We start from the raw sequence: 19,635 nt of genomic DNA, 5'->3' as shown, positions 1-19,635 counted from the left end.
TGGTTCATTGTCAGAATTGTCATCAACAGCATTTACATTGCACTTACAACGTGCAAATTTTTCCGTGTTACAACTTTTAGCACAGGTCTACATGGCTACTGTAACTTCTAGATGCGACCACTAGTCTCAGGGTTCACTGTGTCACGGTTTTAGGTGTTGAAGCATAGTAACGATAAAATAGTACAGATTCCAATTAATAGTAGTGTGGTTTATTTCATTGTAGATCCTGATAAAATACTCAAATACAATTCCTGACATAAACCCACCTTATAAATTATAACACCAAGATAATCCTCATTGGCTTTCAACAGCAAAAAATTCCTTTGCTATTTACTTTTGCTTTGCTAACAGTGCTAGATAATACTGCACTACACTTATCTTGCAGCATTTGCTTAGTAGGGCAACTTAAAACACCATATCAACAGGGACATTCTATCTGTGGCACAAAATAGGAGACAAATGCAGCTCCTCATTTTTCACATAACTAGTGTGGAAAACACACCCTTATAAACTAATAGCATCAAAACCTGGTGTCAGAAACCTAAAGTGACATGGCCAGAGGTAGGGATACACCATAGCTACAAACATGTTAGCACAGGAAATACAGGGCCTCTCACAGAAGTTGAGATATACAGTGATCAGTGATGAAAGTGAAGCTGGGAGCCTTGTTTTTCACAGATTCTGTCATCCATTGTTGTAGAGAACAAGAAAACAGTCATGACGAAAATACCCAACTATTAATCAAAAAGTGTAAAAAGGCAGTGTTTGTATCTTAATCAAGCTTAGGCAAATTGTGAAAATTGATTTTCCTCTTCGTGTGTCCATTCTAGTGGTAATGACCCAACAACCTCAGGAAACTGCAGGCCTCTTCATCAACTCATCACACGTTTGTAATCATTGTAGTAAATGGAATGCATACAACTTTACACCCAGAAAACCTCACACAGTGACCCTCTCCATGTATTTTAGAAACGTTGCTATTCCATGCACATTGTTGATGGGTTTCAGGGAGACTCCCAGAATATAGATAATGACAGTGTGATAGGGGAAGCACAGCACTCTTGTCTGAATGACTACAGCCACCTTATTTGGAAAACTGAAGTTCACAGATCCTACCTGGAGCCATAACACTGGAGCCATAACTATGCACATATGGATGTGAAAAAATCAACTGGACTAGTTTGACATCCTCAACAACCACACTGGGTGCAGACAGGGAAAGGGAATGAACAGCTATCATAGTGGCAGTTTTCTTCCTATTAGAGTTGCACCATCAATGTTTTACAACACAAGAATTTATTACATTACCAATTTCTTATTTCTTAATTCTCAGCTAATTGTGTCATGTTATATACCGGTATGTATGTGCCATATGTATCCGACAAAACTTACATTGCTGACAAAATGCCTAACAACACTACATCATATCATCTAGAGTAGAATGGCCCCTGCTTTTGAATAACAGTATCTTCGTGTAATACAATACCGGGAAAAACTTTCACTAGAATTTGAGATTCATTCTTTAGTCTGTTTTCTTCTCTTCAGCTGGCTTATCCTCGATAGCTGGTTGCTCTCCCTCCGTCGGTTTTGCCCCTATACTCCCGTTGGGTTGTACATCGTGGTCCTCGCCGGTCGTACCAAACTCGTTCACACGTTTTGGGTCCACGCGGTAGATGTACCGTTGGTATAGGTAGATGAAGAAGACAATATCTGTGGTGAAGACATAGAATTGTTTGTAAATTGATAGAACAATGAATTTTGAACTCAAGAAATGACAAATATCAGTGAATCTGCAGATAACAGTAACTACATAACACCAAGGAGGTATAAAACCTCCTTGATTACACAAATTCATATGATAATTTATTCTTATTCATTCATTAATTTATGAATCTTTTGGGTGGTCCCTTCAGTTTACTGAGTAACTGATTTCCAAGGGAGCCCATAGGGCTGGTACCATTTCCTTTTCTATAGTGCTTGGGCCAAACAGGTAACTACAGTAGGGAGCTGTGTGGACCAAGGGCTATAGAATTCTACCCCCTAGGCCATCACATGGGTTCTATAATTTCCTGTACATCCAAATATCATCCATTCACTTATCATTTACTTCACTCAAATGTTACAGCGGACCTTACACATTTACAACTTAAAAAGAAGCTTTCCTAAAATCAAACAACAAAGACAATCACATGTACATACCATCTCGGAAGCAGCCTATGCGATACATCATGGGCATCTGAATAACAAATGCGAACAGGTCGTCGATGAAGGTGTTGAGAGCCTTGTAGGTGAGCATGCGCCAGGGGAGGTGGGCCACCGACTTCAGCTTGTAGTTGATGAACAGCTGTGGGGTCATCATGATAAAACCTGAAGGTGGGGAGGACAACAGGGCAGTCATGAGTTACTCTGTCATCAATGAATAGAAAGTTTTTACACTCCCTTAAGCCGGCATCACACAGCTAGTCTGGAGTCCAGTCTTGTTAGCTCTGGTATGCTCCCACAGTCGATACTTCACCAGCGAGTTGTTGGCAAAGTAGTGACCATTGGGATCTGGCAATCGACAAGTTCAGCTGAAGGTTGTTGAGTGTGACAACGGCTTTTATCTCACTGATTTGAAAGCAATTTTACCTGCCAAAGTCTACATACAGTCAAAGACGTAAACTTGCAGCAATTGTGTGCCCCAACAACCTGTTCATTCAAAATAAAGACATCACTGCTTTTTGATGTCTATACAAGAGACAGATACATGTCAACTGCTATATTTGGACATTTTACATTTGAAACAGTTCAAAAGTAAGAGACTTACCGAACATTAGTAAGAATCCGTAGATCATGTTCAGGACATAAGAATACCAGCCCTTGTGCTCGTTGTACATGAGAGAGTACACAGCATAGCACCCCAGCAGTGGAAACAACGCTATGCCTAAATACTTGAACGCCAGCTGTCAAGAGAGCAAGAAAAGAACATTGGTGATAACCAACAAATTCAAACACAAGTTTTCACTTTCATTTCATTTGGCTTGCAACAAGGAAATACTTGAATTATAATGGAAGCTCATCTGTGTTGATAGTAATCATAATACAGTGCTAAACTTTCTTCCAACACTAAGGTATTCACGGATCCTGAAGAAGCCGACAGTGGTCGTCGAAAATTTGATCCGTGAATACCTTAGTGTTGAAATAAAGTTTAGCACTGTATTATAAGGAAATAATTGATTCAGACAGAGTTGCTGATATCAGGGAATGACAATTACAGAAATTTAACATTAGTGATCAACATTAAGTGCAAACATCCATGAAAGATACACACTACATGAACAGGCTTCTTGATTTCAATTTTGTGAAGCCAATCTTGCTTATACTGTCAATGTTCAGACTTACCTGATCATACTGCTTAGTGGATGATTCCACATAGGTGCTCTTGTCCTCCAATCTGACACGAGGTAAGAATCCTAATATGGGGTCCTCTCTGTCAAGCTGTGAGAAGAAAAAAAAAGAAGGATGTGAACTGTAGGATTTGACCAGATAAGCCCTACTTTGTCAAAGCAGGTACAAAGGTATTAATAAAAATTTGCTGCTCCAATTCAATCTGTCCTATTAGAGGGACTATGCTGTGCTTTGTCTGCCTCAGTCATTATCTTTCCTTTACAAAAACTGGACTAGTTTTATCTTTAATCCTCATGACACTATAAGCAGATATCAGTGCTAACATTAGAGAGAAAACAGGTATAGTCTAGAAGCCTCTTACCTTGAATGTGACTACCTTGGTGATCTTCCACATCTCTATGGCCAACCCCACCATGCAGCTGATGCGCACCACAAAGTTGGTCTCGTTGTCCCAGACATACAGCACCACAATCAGCGATGTGAACACGTTGAAGAACACAGACCGCACGGAGAGACCTTCCAGAGACTTACGGCTGTTCCAAAACTGGATATCTGGAGAAAAAGGAATGATTCAAACATATTGTTCACACTTAGAAAGGACAAAACACAGCAATGTGAGTAAATCCTTCTAACTACCAGAGGTCTTGCTAAATGAAAACTGATAAATATACTGCGGAAGCAACACTTACCATTTTTGAACGCTAAGAATTCAAAGACACTGTGGACCAAGGACACTATGATGGTCAGTCCGAGGAGGTATGGGTTTGTTTCTAGGAAGGCTTGCTGAAAGAGGTCAAAACAAATTTCCATTATGTCCGATCTATTGCAGAACATGCTCAGCTACAAACCCTACAAACTAGAGCAGAGAACACTACAAACTATGTGTACCTATTTACCAAGTATCAAGGCTAAGCAGTCTAGAACTATGTGAGTATCTTAGTACTGATATAAAGAGAACAACATCTGTCAATCTTATCTTTTGCATTCTGTTGAGATTCTCACCATAAGAAAAATTCTCTGCAACCAACATAGAGCGTTGGATCTTTAAACTTTATTGAAATTGCAACAGCACAATACACTGTGGAGCTCCAGGCAGCAATGCTTTGCTTTAGTCTTTAGATAAGTACCTTGAGTGAGTCGTCATCATCATCATTCTCCATGACATCCTCCCCGAGCACATTGGCCCATTTGGAGCGCATGTTCTGTGCCGCGTACATCTGCCAGCGGAACAGCGAGATGGGGCTGTAGGTCAGGCTCAGCAGCAGTGTCCTGTGTCAATCAATCAATCAATCAACCAATCAACCAATCAATCAATCAATCAATCAATCAATCAATCAACCAATCAATCAATCAACCATGTGAGAGATCAATCAATTAATCATGTGAGAAATCAATCAATCAATCATGTAAGAAATCAATCAATCCTGTAAGAAATCACATTCAAAGACTGTCCTTTGGTGTGTAACCTTCAAGAGGAAGTGCTTACTGCTCTGACTAATCTCAAACCAAAGGCATACATATTGCCCACCCTTTTCAGGGCTTAGCATATAATATAAAAACTATGCAGATCAAATGGCTTTAATGACTTGACCCATATCTGACTGATGTATGCTAAACTTATTACAGTTGGGCCATGAATAATTCAATAGCAAGGGGATGGTTCTACTGTGCAAGATGTTTAAGGTTATCATCACGTCTTACAACAAATCAGATTATCATACATATCATGACTTGTATGAAGATGATGAAGACTTACTCATTGGCAGCAGTGATTGGTTGGAAGTCCCTGTTGAGGTTCCAGTAGTCATTGAAGTACAGGACAGGCAGGTAGCCTCCTGTCAGCGGCTCAAAGTCTATGACTAAACATACAGTAAGAGTAGAATCATCAGGATAACAGGAAGACATAGTGTATACCTCAGAAAAAAACATCTTCGTCCTTCATATTATAGTCATCAATAGATTAGAATGATGGAATATTGTAATTTGTACGGAGGTATGTTGAATATGTATCTCTAAGAAATGCAAGCTATTCAATCATATGAGCTCTAGTCTAGAAAACTTACACTCATCCAGGGGTGCTGGCACTGACCCCCGAACCCATGGTGTGTGGTCGTCCATCAGGTTTATGGTCATGTTGGGATGCCAGTGGGACAGGATCTCCACTGTGGAATTAGCAGCTTTCTGTGAAATTGAGAACATTCAACAATGAATTACAAAAACTGTCAATCTTGATGAAGCACAAATGGGTAAGGTGGCGAAATGAAAAAGGTCAAGCTGCAGCAACAAACCAACAAGACATACCGCTTGGTCTTCTAGAGTCAGCTCAGTTGCACCAGTCAGAAGGTTCTGGGTCTTCAGGTATCTCTTCTTCTTGTACCTGTTAAGCACTAATATGAGAACAAACAATTATGAGGCGGAACAATAACATCAATAAAACATATTTCAAAAACTATGAGCATATATTTTCAGTTGAAAACAAATATGGGAATCATGCTTTTAGAAATCTCATTCAATGTAATTGTGGTATGCCAAATTCATCTCCATATCATTAGCAGACTTTACCTGGTATCAATTACAGCTTGTGCAAAGACTTAATTGTGTAACTGTTGTTGTCTTACTGTTCTGTTACTATACATATGTATAATCTATCAGCATCCACACGGATTCAAAAGAATGTATGGGTTTGCATCTCTTACTCTTCTTCTTGTATATGGTAGATGCTCTTGAATATAGCGTCTTCTGGGTTGGGTCAGGTGACTTGCCACTCTTGGTCAGAAAGACATGGATCCACATTGACCCATTGTTCTTCAAATGCTGAAATGAAACAAAAATCATTAGTATCTTGGCTGTGGTCTATACTCATTATCCAACTACTACTTTTCTTTAATCAATACAATGAACTTGAAAGACATAACAACAGGTCACTGTTAGCAGATCGCATTCAAATGCTGCTAGAGATAAGCCTGTAATTTGGTCCATTTCCAATGGTCGCTAAGTTGTTGGTGGGGTAGTGACCATTGGAAGTAGACTAAAGCTAACAAGACTGGATTCCAGGAAACAGCTTAAGTGTTAATATACCTGATTAACCTTGTGATCTATACATAAATGTATTGTCAAAATAAGGGCTCACAGTTGTTGAGAGTGTCTTCATCTTTTAAACTTTGGGATATGTCGTTGACGTAATAGCTAGATGCCACAGGAACAATTCAAGTGTTGATTCCACTGCTACTAGTATAAAGCCCATACAGTTGACTCACTATGACCCATGAGCTGTAGTTTTCTACTGTTCTGTATGTATGACATGCAAACCTCTGGTGTGGAGATTTCTGCTTCATATGTAAATGTCCCGTCTTTGTTGATCCCACTGTCCCAGTCCCCATATGTCAGTCCCTTCTTCTGCCAGAACAGCTTACTAGTGTCATCAAACTCCTTGAAGTGTTCACTTTCTGAGAGGTACACTCGTAGGTCCTGCGGGAAAACACAGAACAATGAACAGCATTAAGGACAAATAACAGCATTACGGGTGCTTTTGTTAGTCAAACTGGCTTTTCACCATGCAACCTTTCTTAATCACGATCGATAGATAGATAGATAGATAGATAGATGATTGAGAGCTCTCAAACACAATACAATAAAGCTCTGAAAGTGGAACACAATAAAGCTACAAACTACAGAGGATAAAGTTTATATACTGTATGTAATAATACAAGATACCATATTCATAACCGTGGTGACTAACGAAGGGAGTTTTTGCTTCATATTACATATACTTTCCCTTCTTAGTCGTGGGGCACGACACAATTTCACTTCTACTCGAGCGACAGCGGCCTTCTAACTTGCACACCGGGCCCGATTCTTGTTCTCCCTGAACTCCCAATGCCCTTACCTGCGACGCCGGTCACTTTAGCGACGCCGGAACCCCCATGTTAATCCACAACAGGGCTTGATGCGGCAGAAGTCAATGGAAAACAACATCGGGTCCGCCATTTTTGGTTTAAAAATACAAGGAGAATAACGTCATCGCAACGTCATCGCTTGTACGGCCTGATTGGTCAAGCCCAGTCATGTGAGTAAATGCACCAATCAGGCTGTACAAGCGATGACGTAGCGATCACGTTACTCTCCTTGTATTTTCAAACCAAAAATGGCGGACCCGATGTTGTTTTCCATTGACTTCTGCCGCATCAAGCCCTGTTGTGGATTAACATGGGGTTTCCGGCGTCGCTTAAGTGACCGGCATTGCAGGTAAGGGCGTTGGGAGTTCAGGGAGAACAAGAATCGGGCCCGGCATGCAAGTTAGACATGTTAGAAGGCCGGCGTCGCTCGAGTAGAAGTGAAATTGTGTCGTGCCCCACGACTACCATATTCCTATCATTTGAAACATATCTGCAATCTGAGTTAAGTCTGGCTGGCCAAGTGAATGATGGTCAATTTCAATTTTTCAATTTCAATTCATTTATGGTAAGTAAATCATTATCATTATTTGTAATTCTAAAACATGGCAATTGATCATTTGATGGGTAACATGATTTTTAAAACCAGACCAAAGCAGGGAAGTCTCATACATACATTTATGGCCATGCTATATTAATTTCGAGACAAATTCTTAGCAATTTGTTCCTCATAGCCCAAAATGCCCACAGAGACTAAAATGTCATATAGAGGTCGTTTGGTCCTACCATCCTCGTGCCAGGTGGGAAGAGGTTGTGGGCAGGCTTGCGCGTGGTGACCCCTCCTTGCTGGTCCGAGCCCTCTTGCGCTGGCTGACGCTTGAACATGCTGGCCACCACCCAGACGACGAAAATTCGGAAGAAAACATTCTTGACCACCTGCCAAGTGTTTTGCGGTGGCTGCTCCAGAGGCTCTTGTTGTACAGCTTCGCTGGCCTGGAAAAGGGAGTATCGTTCCGTATGCTACGTAAGTCATGAGTGACTCATTCACAAAATCCACATCGAAATCTATAGTCGAATACAGCCTTTTTTATGATTGAATGGAAAAGAAAATTGGATATAATAACACACCTGACCATCTTGCTCCTGTTGAGCTACAACTTGGCCGTCAGAATCGCCAGTGTCGCCGTTACTGACAACATTTTCCGCCGTGGCACCGGTGTTTTCTTTCACCTGGGTGTCCGCCATGTTTAAATTTCAAGATCTCGCGTGAAAACGAGTGATTTCACGAGATCTCAATTTTGCATGAATTAATCCCGGAGAAAATGGTTATTTCCGTCCTACGTGGAAGGGAGTTGTATGTAAGAATATTTTCAAAAAGGACAAAAAGCTTGTAGGCTATGATTCATCCGGACAGATAGCCATGATTTGCAGTTTCTGTTGCGAAATCGGATGCTACGTCACAGCCTGGATGAAGATGTTCTCTTATTGGTCAATTTTTGTTCGGAATGGATCATACTGTTACCAACGTGAAAATTACGAAATTTTATCGAATCAAAATTATTCTAATACTTGCATTAAGTGCATTAAATAGAAACAAATTGTAGATCACAGATAGTCTAAAGCCGTCAAACTGATTTAGATACATAGAGAGATTATTTTATCTATTTCTTGACAATAGCTAACTTCCGACCCCCCCACTAAGTCAAATAGACTGTGCCGTCGATTCGAACATTTTTGCGCGCGCTGACGCAGTGAGCAATTTCACTCAACATGGCGGGCTTTCGAGATGAGGATAAACGCCACTTCCCTTTGCAAGACATAAAATCCGTCGTGGAACTCTTTCGATCGCAACTGTCATGCAGCGTAGAGCCCAATCTCGCATTGCTCTCTGTCACCTTGGGGTATATTGAGAATGTCCTGACCAACAACAGGGCTCTAAACAAGGTAGATAGCGGGGCTAATTTGGAGCCGATCTTTCCGGTGGTGGAGCTAGCCCCCGTGGAAGCCCTGTACCACAAGTTCGTCTGTCAAATCAAAGGGTCTGTCGATCTAAGCCAGTTCACGCACGGCGTGGCAACACGGGATCTCGTCAAAAAGGTGTCAGACGTGATATGGAGCTCGTTGTCACGATCGTACCACACTGACAGAGCGCATCTGCAGTCTCTCTACAGCTATCTCACAGGTAACGTTACTGTTGTTTACGATGCATGGCACTAAGGGGGAGGGGGGCAGGGGGCGTTACCCCGCACTGGACGTGCTAGGGGGGTTGTCAGTTCTTCATGACAGTGGTATGTCAAACTCGTAGTGCATTTGCATTGTCTGTTGTGTCATTTGTTCCAAACCTGTGCGCTTTCGCTACCGTTACCTGATGATTCAATAACAATAGCAAATGTGGGTTAGTAGGTTGAAATATAACGGTTTCATGCTTGTCGCGTAGATCGGTAGACACTCAACTGTACATAATCAACGATTGTCATGGCCAGCCTCTTACCAACAGGGAACATTCGCTTTCCTTCTATCATTTGTCATGTTTGTTGGTAGGGACTTCCCATTATTTACATGTAATTAGACCCAGTCCATGATTCATTGATGACATCACCAGCCAGTTTCATACCAAGGTATAGAACCGTGAGTCAGTCACTGTACCTTGACATGCATTATGCATAGTACACATACCAATTCATAGTCATTGTTTACATCTGTATTCCAACATGTAGCTCAGCCAACTTGGCCATCTGGCTATGCTTGATGCATCCCTTCAGGGGGTCATGTAAGTGGAGAGCTGTATAGCCGGCACCCTGCCATACTTTTTTCGGGGCCAATTCACCTCGTAATAATGGCAAAGTATCAATAAACAGGCCTTATATGTCATGCATACCAGGTGCCAGGGCCTCTGTCCTGCTGTGCGGAAATAGCACGCCTGTCCGTTATTTGCATTTCAATCTCCCCAGACTATACAATTTTGCATACCTGATGTCTTGGAAGTTTGCCAAGTATGCCATTTGCCAACTGGAAGTGGGGTTGCTGGTTGGTAAATGTCCTCTGATAGGTTGCTGAGGAACTGTGCTAACGAAGCATGATGTGTTCCTTCCGCAATGATGACTTGGGAACTGGCAGGTACAACGATACAGTAAATGGCTGAAAACACACTGTTACAATAATCTGTAAATACATCACCATTTGCCAATACATTAAACTTTTAACTGACTGTATGATTGACAGTTATCCATCTAGAATAAAGTTTAGGATGAAGAACAAGAAAACATGCACTACCACTACCAGCACCACATGCAACATCAGGACATTGTCTCATGCATGTATGTGTGACCTAAAAGCTAAATACATTTTGGAGACCTCATATTTACTTACACCTGAGCTCATTTTTATGGGATGAGATGTAAAAATATAATGTGGATGCTGTGTTCATCATGATGATGTAAAACTGTTGGGAATGACTGACTCATCCTCTTCTCAGCCCCAGGTCAAATGTATTCTATGTTGTGAGTCACTTTGTATACCTGGTCAATATATCATTTGAGTCATTACCAAAAAAGGGAACAGAAAGTGGAATTTCTGGTTGTTCCCTTTTGTAACTATATAACATTATATAGCATGAAGAGTGATGATGATGATAATGAATTTGGACTCCATCTTTAAAACCCCTCTAGCCAAGGAGCCAGAGCTTAGTGTCAGCACATGTGAAAAATTAAACCTTCAATGTTTAGATTAGTATTACTAATATCAAACTGTCAACAACAACAACAAAAACTAGTAAAAACTAGAAAATGCAAGAAAGTTTTTTATCAGTTTCAGTAAGCTGCTCATATATTTTGTTCTTTGGGGATATGATGTTTGAGAACTTGACATAAATTTTTGTTGAATTGATGTTGATCTGTTTGTTTCTGTGTCCTCATTAGGAAATCGCCTGGACTGTTTCGGGGTTGCGTTTGCTGTCGTTGCTGCCTGCCAGGTGCTCGGCTACAAGGATGTTCACCTGGCCCTGTCTGAGGACCATGCCTGGGTGACCTTTGGGGACAAGGGTGCGGAGACAGCAGAGGTGACGTGGCACGGGAAGGGGAATGAAGACAAGAGAGGACAGCCCATCAGTGTGGGTGTGGCAGAGAAGAGCTGGCTGTATCTGTATGGTTTCCCAGTGCAGTGTACCAGGAGCATGGAGGTGGCAGCCATGGTGTCAGCCATCAATCCATCCATAGACTCACACACAGACAGCATTGAGATGGCCTCACTGCAACAGGTACGTCATTAGACACTTGTTTGAGTAGAACTGCCTAGCTAGACAAATTTGTGATTTCAGCACCAGTTTGAGGTAGGGACAGCTAAATAACCTTACTCTGATTGCACCCCGGCCATAATTATCTGTGACCTACTTGTGATCTTTCTGGTTGCCCTGTTCCCACTATAGGAGCTGCTTTGGTTGCTGTATGACATGGGGCATCTACGAAAGTAAGACCATCTTTTATCTTTCTTACTTTATAGTGTTAATTCTTAATGCACGCAACATTGTAGCCTTGTGATGTATAAGTTCCTCGGATGTTTGTATTGTCATGTTTTTAACAGATATCTACAAATAATCTGTTGGCAGGCATATATTTAACAACTGAGACAGTAAGAACTGCATGTCAAAATTGATACCCACAGTTATACAAAGACACACTCCTTACTTCCTGCTTCTCAAGCATGTGGTTCATCATTTATGCTTTACCCCTCCTACAGGTATCCCATGGCTCTGGGGAACCTGGCTGATTTGGAGGAGATTGACCCCACTCCAGACAAACCCCCTCCTATACAGCTGTTCCATGAAGGTATCCATGCTGGCAAGGTGTACTACAACAACCAACATGTCTACCCCTACACCTATCTGGGTAGCCACCATTACAGGTAGGTTTTCCAACCAGATTGCAAAGGACTACATTTGGTATCAGGATACATATGCACTCCCTCACATACTCATCGTACATGGATAGTACATGGATAGTACTCACAAAGTATGATTTGCAGAACATACTTCTATGCATGCCTAATGATCTATATTGACTTGTCTGGATGAACAAATATGCAGTGTTTGTGGAATGGTGGTTGTATCTTTGAATGTAAATTTACCTTCATTGCCCCAGTATGAACACAGGATCCTCAACTCTGATATGATTGCTTTCAGGCGTGGTCAGTTCAAGGATGCTCTTCATTGTTGGGCTCAGGCTGCTAATGTTATCAGAAGGTAAGTGGTGTGTCTGTCATAAGTTGGTGTGATAATTATAAAGCCAAATCAATAGTACATGTGCATCAAGTGTTCTGCTGTTGGAAATTGGTAGTGATCATCATGTGGTGAAGAGTGGACATGTAGAAATGGCTTCAGAATAGAATGGCAACAAGGAAACAAGTTCATTGTGTCGTTTTCTTGGCCCGTAGCTACAACTACAACCGTGAGGATGAAGAAATTTACAAGGAGTTCCTTGAGATTGCTCATGAGCTCATTCCCAACATGCTGAAGTCGGTGAGCCTGTCGGCCTTGCACTCACCCGCGCTGTCTCCGGCCTCCAGCACTGATGACTCCTCAGAGAAGTCGAACGGACGATCCACCCCGGTGTCGGTGCCGCTGTCACCGTTGCTAAATGACCCTGAATGTTTCGCTTACCTGCTGCAGTTGTACGACGGCATCTGTCAGTGGGAAGAAGGGAGCTCAACGCCAGTCCTTCATATTGGATGGGCCAAGCACATTGTGCAATCGATAAACAGCTTCTCACCTCAAGTCAGGTCAAAGTTGAACATCCTTTTGATTGGAGATCAGGGGGAAGTGATAAAAGATGAAGAAGAGGAGGAGGAAGAGGAGAAGGAGAAAGACAAAGATGAAAGTAAGACGGAGGAAAAGGAGGAGCCAAAGAAAGGTAGAGGTCGTGGGTCAAAAGGCAGTAGAGCAGTTGCAAAAGGAAAAGGTGAGAAGAATGGAGTGGTGTTGAAGGGGAAGGAGGCGAAAGGGAAGGCAGATTCACAGAGCAGACAGGAGCACAGTGGCAATACCAGGTTAACCAATGAGACACTGCTGTCTACTATTGAGAGCCTGGCCTCAAAAGTTGATCCAGACTCCCAGAACGAGGCACCGCACCCGAACATTGCCGACCTGGCCGCCAAGTGCGGGGAGAACATCCTGAACCCCGAGTACCTGCTGGGCGGACTGGAGCGCAGCTGTAGTCCCTTCGCCACGCGTACGGCGGACTCCCGACCCGACGTGAGCGAGTTCCTCAGTCAGCGGTCCAACGGCAACCCCTTTCCCGGTATGACCATGGAGTCTGTGTTGAAAGCAGAGAGCCCAGCGGAGATGGCTTTCCAGACGTCACAGGGCCAGGGAGAGGCAACGAGTCGAGGCAATGCTGCACCTGTTCTTGGTACGACGGAGGACGACAAGTTCAAGGTGCCCATGCCTCCCCTGCCGATCGTCAAGTTCGCCAGTGCAAAGATGAAGGGACTGAAGGAGCTGCTGACTTCCACGGGGAAGCTGAACGCCAGTGCAATCAAGCTGCAGCTGACAGCACAGTCGCAGGTGCAGGTGGTCAAGAGGTCCAGAATGAGTGGAGACTTTGACTATGGCAGCTCCAGACGACGACCAAGGAGAGAATGAGTGTGTGCACCAGGTTGACAGTTATGATCGAGGGGCCATTAGTTGTTGGATTGTCCAATCTCTGTGTCCAGGCAGACACAGCCAAACAGAACGTTGGGAACTACGGTGTACAGGACTGGGTCCTGCTCACATAAACATATCTCTTGCTCCTCATTCCTGTATAAAAGAACCAAGATATCAAGCACAAACAACTAACTAACTAACCACTGTACAGAAACTACATAACTACATTACCAGAAGGATGTTTTTTTTTTTGTAATATACATTAAACGTGTACTAGAAAGCGATGGGTAAACAACTAAAAGAAAGTTTTATTTGAGTAAGCAAGTTTTTAGAATATCCTGTATTCCAGGGATGTCCCCAGGACCTGTCTGGCAAGACCTTGGACAGTGGGCTTCAACCTGGAATGGGCTTGGGCCAAAATTTGAGAACACAAATCCATAATCATGTATCAACATTACATCATTTTGTATATACTGGGTTCTTAGCAACACAATCAAAGGAGTCGATTTGACGACGTTTTAGTATAATCTTTCAGCTACCATCTGCAGAAAGGCATGGGACAAGATGGAGTAGGGATCACGTTAGAGAGTCAGCATCCTTGCTGCTATATCACAATATGGAAGGAGTAATAACGTTCCTTATGCCCTGAGGAATGTAGCTGAAAGGGTACCAATCCTTTTGGTTGTATAGCTAAGAACTGATTACAATGTATACATGTATATCTATTTACCAACCCTGCTGATTTGCTGAAGCTGTTTATGGATTACATCATTTTTCTCTGAATCCTGGGGATGTCCTTGGTGTACTCTGAGAAGCAAACATTATCCTAGCAGTCGACAACACTCTATGTGATAGGTCAGTGGTAAAGCTACAACTCTTGAAGTGCAGTTTGATCTGAAGATAGTGTTTATTCCTTATATTACGTGATCCAACTGATTGACATTCCAGAATGAGACCATACCAAAGATGTACAGGTAGACATGTTGGCACTAGACATGTCAAAGTAGTCTGCCATGATACAAAAGAAAACAGGGTAGAGCTTTTTCTATTACCATTGTACATGTAGGAGGTCCGAATGTAAAAGAATGGAAATATCCTCATAACATACTCTGGCTAGGGATTGTGATTGTATTGTAGAATAACAAGCATTCAGAACGTTTGTAGAAATGCCATTGAAGTAGTAATGTTACTTTAAATCTAGAGTATCATGGTCAGCTGCAACATGAGTCATTCGTGCACCTGCTGATGACTTGGAAAGTTACTGATGGTAGTGGAAAACGTTAGCCTGGAATCCTCGTGTTTTCAGTTTGTGGTTGAAAAGTATATTTTGCCACCATGTCATTTTCTTGGAATTTTGAGATCAAAAGTTTTTTTTAACCCGAGAGTTGCTCCCCAGAGCTGATTGGCTTGTCTGTATATTTGCAATTGTTTCCTTTCCAGGCCGTGTTTGGTTAATGGAAGAAAGCAGGGATAAAGGAGGATGGAATTGAGTTGTATGAAATAGGAAAGAAATACTTTACGTTGTATTTTATAAGATGAAGATCTGCACATTCACGTTAGTCACGTAGACAGCCCTGAAACTACCTTTATACCTACCCTCCTGTGAATGTGTTAGATGTACATGTATATGTATACTTCAGCATCAATTAGGAAAGGAAATCAAGTCATCTCTGTGTAGAGCTAGTCTTGAATGCTATGTGATTAGCAGGAAGCATAAATTTGATAATTATCTGCTCACAAGCAGAGAGAGAGTGCAACTATTTTTGTGAGTCGGAATCAGAAGATATAAGAATGTAATTATGTACAGAGATGGAGAAGTAAAAACTGAGTAGATTTGGTCATAAATTATTTCTAAAAGCTGCAAGATATGTATTATACTTGTTTGTCTAGATTACTGTGTTGTGTTGTGTTTTATGTTAGTTGTCAATGTATACATCTAAGATTGTGATGAATAAAGTTCACATAGCATCAGGTAAAGACATTTTGGCCAGTCAGCAGTTATCATAAATCAAGCTAGCACTTCTTTAACCTTGTCCCTGCTAACTTAAGATAACCGGTAACAAATACAAATTTTGCTGCATGGAACAACAGCAGGGAGGTGGTTAAGCAAAAAAATCTGTCCTGAAAAATTTCCCTGGAGTCACAGCTGCAGATCTATTAACTTCACAATGTTGTTCGAGGAGGTAGCAGCCAAGAAATGTGTCAAATCAAACAGTTTGAATGCGAATAACACAATCCAAAATAAGTGGCCAAGTCTCTCGGCTCTTGGCTTAAACTCACTGGCAATAACAAATGTCCTCATTGAAAAGCAGGTTGCCACAGCTTTATGGGAAAAGTGCCTTTCCATGGAAATACAAATCCCTGGATGATCTGTCTTTTTCCAAGGAATTATCTTAAAAGTCCATATGGAAATTGTACCATGTTTATGGCATATTGCACCATCACATCATCTATAATCACAATGATTAATAGTTGTACTTTATGCTTTTTTGTTTGGCAGTCCCCAAAATTGTACACTTGAAAAAGTGATGAAATTTGGCCATATGACATTGGATTGTGTTTGAAAAAAAGCATACCTGCAGCATATTCACATATTTAAATGGTATATAAACATTTAATGTATCTGTACAGCCACCATTCTTTTGTGCAATTCAATCTAAGCATCCGCTTACATGTAACAAGATGTATAGGTGTGCTTTAATGAGTTGCACATCAGGCTCTTGAGTACCATTATGTTATGTAGACTACCCAAGGTACTACTGATAGGAAGGATAGTGTTTTTCTTACTCGGTCCCATACTTGTTAATGTCCTGCAAATTTGATATTATTTGTTGGGAGAAACAGGAATGTGTAACTGTTATATTTCTCATGTTGTTCTGCAACATAGAAGTGTCAGTGCATCTCAATCTCCAAGCAGATGTTGGGGTGGAAAATGGTAATGTTTTCTAACTGGTTGACACTGGCTTCTCTGACGGCCAGTCAGATAACGTTGAAATTTTCTTCCCCAACATCTGCTTAGAAATTAAAGTGCATCTCATTGTCATGCCTTGCTGAATGTACACCATCATGCTGGGTGTCTACAGATATAATTGCTTGGCAGTTGCCAATTTGTTGCACTGGTCAGATTCCAGCTAGAATTAAGTAAGACACGCCTCACAACTTGTTCTGACTGTTAGGTTCCTGTGGTTAGCTTATTTGGCAGGGAGTTTTTGAAGTTTCCATTTTCTAATTGTTGCACAACTGTTGTTTGGAGCCTTAGCTGCAATAGTGCATACAATGTGACTTGCATGTTTCTCTTTTGGAATTAATTGAATGGCCACACTAAATTATATCCTAATGCCAGGTTCTGGTTTGGGAGAGTGTTGAGCTGTAAACTAAAAAAGTCATTGGTATGGTATTAGTGCAGTGTTTTGAATCATTCCTTAACACTACACCAACTTCATAAGACATTCTTGTGCTTTCAAGAACCAAGGGATAGAATTGTTGTGGCCTGTCAATCCATAAGGAACCATGCAGTCAGTAGCAAGTCAGAAGTAAACACGTCCAAAGTTTCACCATGACTGTACATGTAATTAAACTTTCAGCTTCGCTGAATGTTGTTTGTTTGAAGTTGTTTTTTTGAGTAATCAAAAGTTGCTGAGATCTCTAGCCTGGAGTCCAGCCTTCTTAGCTTTAGTCTGCTACCCAAGCTCCACTCTTGGTGAGGAGCGGAGCTTGGGTAGCGGACTAAAGCTAAGAGGACTGGACTCCAGGCTAGAGATCACCACCCAAGCCATAGGTGTAGAGCGCCAAAATAGTTACTCAAGCAACTGGATAAGATTGTGAAACATAGGTGTAGAGGCTGATTCCATCTCATCCAGCAAGTGCCAACCTCTACCAAGGCAGCCTAGTTTTCCGATCTGTTTATGTATAGTTACCTTCGCCGAGAAGGTTATGCAGAGGGTAACGTTTGTTTGTTTGTTTGTCTGTCTGTAGTGGACCAGCATAACTCAAGAATGCATGGATGGATTGTTTTGATATTTGGTATGTTGGTAGGTTTTGATGAGACCTGAAAACGACTAGATTTTGGGCCCCCTAGCGGCTTCTTACGATACTGCAGCGGAACTTCCTGTTTTGATATATCGTGTTCTGGACATGTTATGATACTGATTTTTGAGTTGTACATAGATCTTTGGACAAAGTAAGTGGTACGGGTTTGAGCCCCCTAGCTGCTTCTTTGAAACTGCAGGAGCAGGTTTTGCGTCTGACTTTGAAAGGGAATAACTCAAGAAGGGCTTGATGGATGGTAATGATTTTTGGTAAGTAGATAGCTTGAGTGATGATGTACATGATTAGATGCTTCTTATGCAAATCAGTATCTAATTTGCATAATTAATGAGGAAAGTTTATACATCCGCCAAATTCCATGATAGGACTCTGAAACATGTGACATGTAACTGAGGAAGAGAGAAATATTAATTGATATGAACTATGCAAAGTCCTCATTTGCATAATTAATGAGAAAATACTATAACAAGATGGCCTTGATGGATGGTCATGATTTTTGGTATGTTGATAGCTTGTGTGATGCTTAGTATCATTGGACGATAATTTTGCAAATCAGATTCTAATTTGCATAATAAATGAGGCAACTTGAAAAATCCGCTTTGTTCCATGATATGACTATTCAAATTGTAACTGAGGAGGAGAGGAATGTTAATAGATAGAAAATATGTAAATGTGTGCCTAATTTGCATACTTAATGAGTAACTTGTATTATTCCACACTGGCAAATGACGGCAATTTCATACATTTGATACTTTTTTGTGGCATCGGGAAGTTATGTGAATGTGAACATCGTTGAATCAAATAATGTTAATAAGGGCCTCATTTGCATAATTGATAAATTAAGCCAATATTTTAAATATTAGCATAACCTTCTTTGTTAAGCTCATAATTTTTAAGCATATACTTTGGACATGTTATATTTTAAGACAATCAACTGGTATGATTTATAATTGATGAGAAACACTCCTAATACGTCAGTCATAAAGGTTGAAATCATTTTGCGATGGTATGAGGTCGTGGAACTCTAGTTCGCAATGCAGAAGTTGTCGTTGGTTTAAAAGTATTAAAATTTTTCTTGGCTTAAAAGTGAAAAGAATAATCTTTCATGCAGAAATACTGTTCTTTCGATTTTTTCCCTCCCATCTAGTTTCTAAAATCTGATTTCGTAACTTCGACGACTTATGACTCACTTTTTCCACGACAACGTCGCCTCGCCCGACTAGCTGCAGTACCGTTGATAATCGCAATCACACGTAGGGCGATATTAGGCGCATTGCTCCCATAATCCTATCAGCATGGTAACCATGGTCAGAAGTGCATTTTTCTAACCAAAAATCAGGATTCTCTCAATGTACCAATCGCAGTACAGTATTGAATTTTTGATACAATCAGCAGGAATAACCAATCGTGCAACGACTCTGGGTGCATTTCAGACCAATGAGAGATCAGGATTCTCTCCATTGTACAGTGGCAGGTGAATTTCGCACCTGCGTTGAGGCACACCTTTATCCGGCTGGCTGAGTCTATTGTCTGGTCATTCACGGTCGCACACTCAACCAACTAAGACCGTACACGTCTCTTGAATACCCGAGAGGGATCACATCGTAAGCCGAAATGTCTGCACGCAGCAAGGCCAAGGGTAGGAGCGCGAGAGCGGCAAACGTTACCGTA

The 19,635-nt window shown here is 41.4% G+C and overlaps 2 protein-coding genes across 2 annotated transcripts; one reads left to right on the top strand and one right to left on the bottom strand.

The window, feature by feature from the left end:
* Nucleotides 1-187: 187 nt before the first annotated feature.
* Nucleotides 188-8,712, bottom strand: LOC136433678 (putative lipid scramblase CLPTM1). Its single transcript, XM_066426112.1, has 14 exons — nucleotides 8,409-8,712; nucleotides 8,067-8,273; nucleotides 6,697-6,855; nucleotides 6,084-6,201; nucleotides 5,689-5,774; nucleotides 5,451-5,568; nucleotides 5,144-5,246; nucleotides 4,515-4,656; nucleotides 4,077-4,170; nucleotides 3,749-3,939; nucleotides 3,382-3,477; nucleotides 2,807-2,942; nucleotides 2,200-2,367; nucleotides 188-1,710 (listed from the first exon to the last, which is right to left on the bottom strand). Exons 1-14 carry the CDS (start codon nucleotides 8,523-8,525, stop codon nucleotides 1,523-1,525), a joined length of 1,923 nt encoding a protein of 640 aa, XP_066282209.1. The 5' UTR covers nucleotides 8,526-8,712; the 3' UTR covers nucleotides 188-1,522.
* Nucleotides 8,713-9,012: 300 nt separating this feature from the next.
* LOC136433677 (menin-like) lies at nucleotides 9,013-17,511 on the top strand. The gene is made up of 6 exons (XM_066426111.1): nucleotides 9,013-9,462; nucleotides 11,198-11,535; nucleotides 11,704-11,744; nucleotides 12,015-12,179; nucleotides 12,457-12,516; nucleotides 12,708-17,511. The coding sequence occupies exons 1-6, from the start codon at nucleotides 9,051-9,053 to the stop codon at nucleotides 13,912-13,914; spliced, it is 2,223 nt and encodes a 740-aa protein (XP_066282208.1). The 5' UTR covers nucleotides 9,013-9,050; the 3' UTR covers nucleotides 13,915-17,511.
* The last annotated feature ends 2,124 nt before the right edge of the window (nucleotides 17,512-19,635 follow it).

The sequence above is a fragment of the Branchiostoma lanceolatum genome, chromosome 4 (genome assembly GCF_035083965.1).
Source record: "Branchiostoma lanceolatum isolate klBraLanc5 chromosome 4, klBraLanc5.hap2, whole genome shotgun sequence".
NCBI lineage: Eukaryota > Metazoa > Chordata > Leptocardii > Amphioxiformes > Branchiostomatidae > Branchiostoma > Branchiostoma lanceolatum.
This window is presented reverse-complemented; position numbering and strand designations above follow the sequence as displayed.

What these genes read in the sequence shown, in the direction of transcription:
- LOC136433678 (XM_066426112.1), bottom strand. Translation starts at nt 8,525, where the DNA reads ATGGCGGACACCCAGGTGAAAGAAAACACCGGTGCCACGGCGGAAAAT. An exon ending in CAGAAATCTCCACACCAGAG is followed by an intron (nt 6,202 to 6,696) that starts GTTTGCATGTCA and finishes GTTTCATTTCAG; the next exon opens with CATTTGAAGAACAATGGGTC. An exon ending in CCAAGGTAGTCACATTCAAG is followed by an intron (nt 3,478 to 3,748) that starts GTAAGAGGCTTC and finishes TTCTTCTCACAG; the next exon opens with CTTGACAGAGAGGACCCCAT.
- LOC136433677 (XM_066426111.1), top strand. Translation starts at nt 9,051, where the DNA reads ATGGCGGGCTTTCGAGATGAGGATAAACGCCACTTCCCTTTGCAAGAC. An exon ending in GACATGGGGCATCTACGAAA is followed by an intron (nt 11,745 to 12,014) that starts GTAAGACCATCT and finishes CCCCTCCTACAG; the next exon opens with GTATCCCATGGCTCTGGGGA. An exon ending in CTGGGTAGCCACCATTACAG is followed by an intron (nt 12,180 to 12,456) that starts GTAGGTTTTCCA and finishes GATTGCTTTCAG; the next exon opens with GCGTGGTCAGTTCAAGGATG.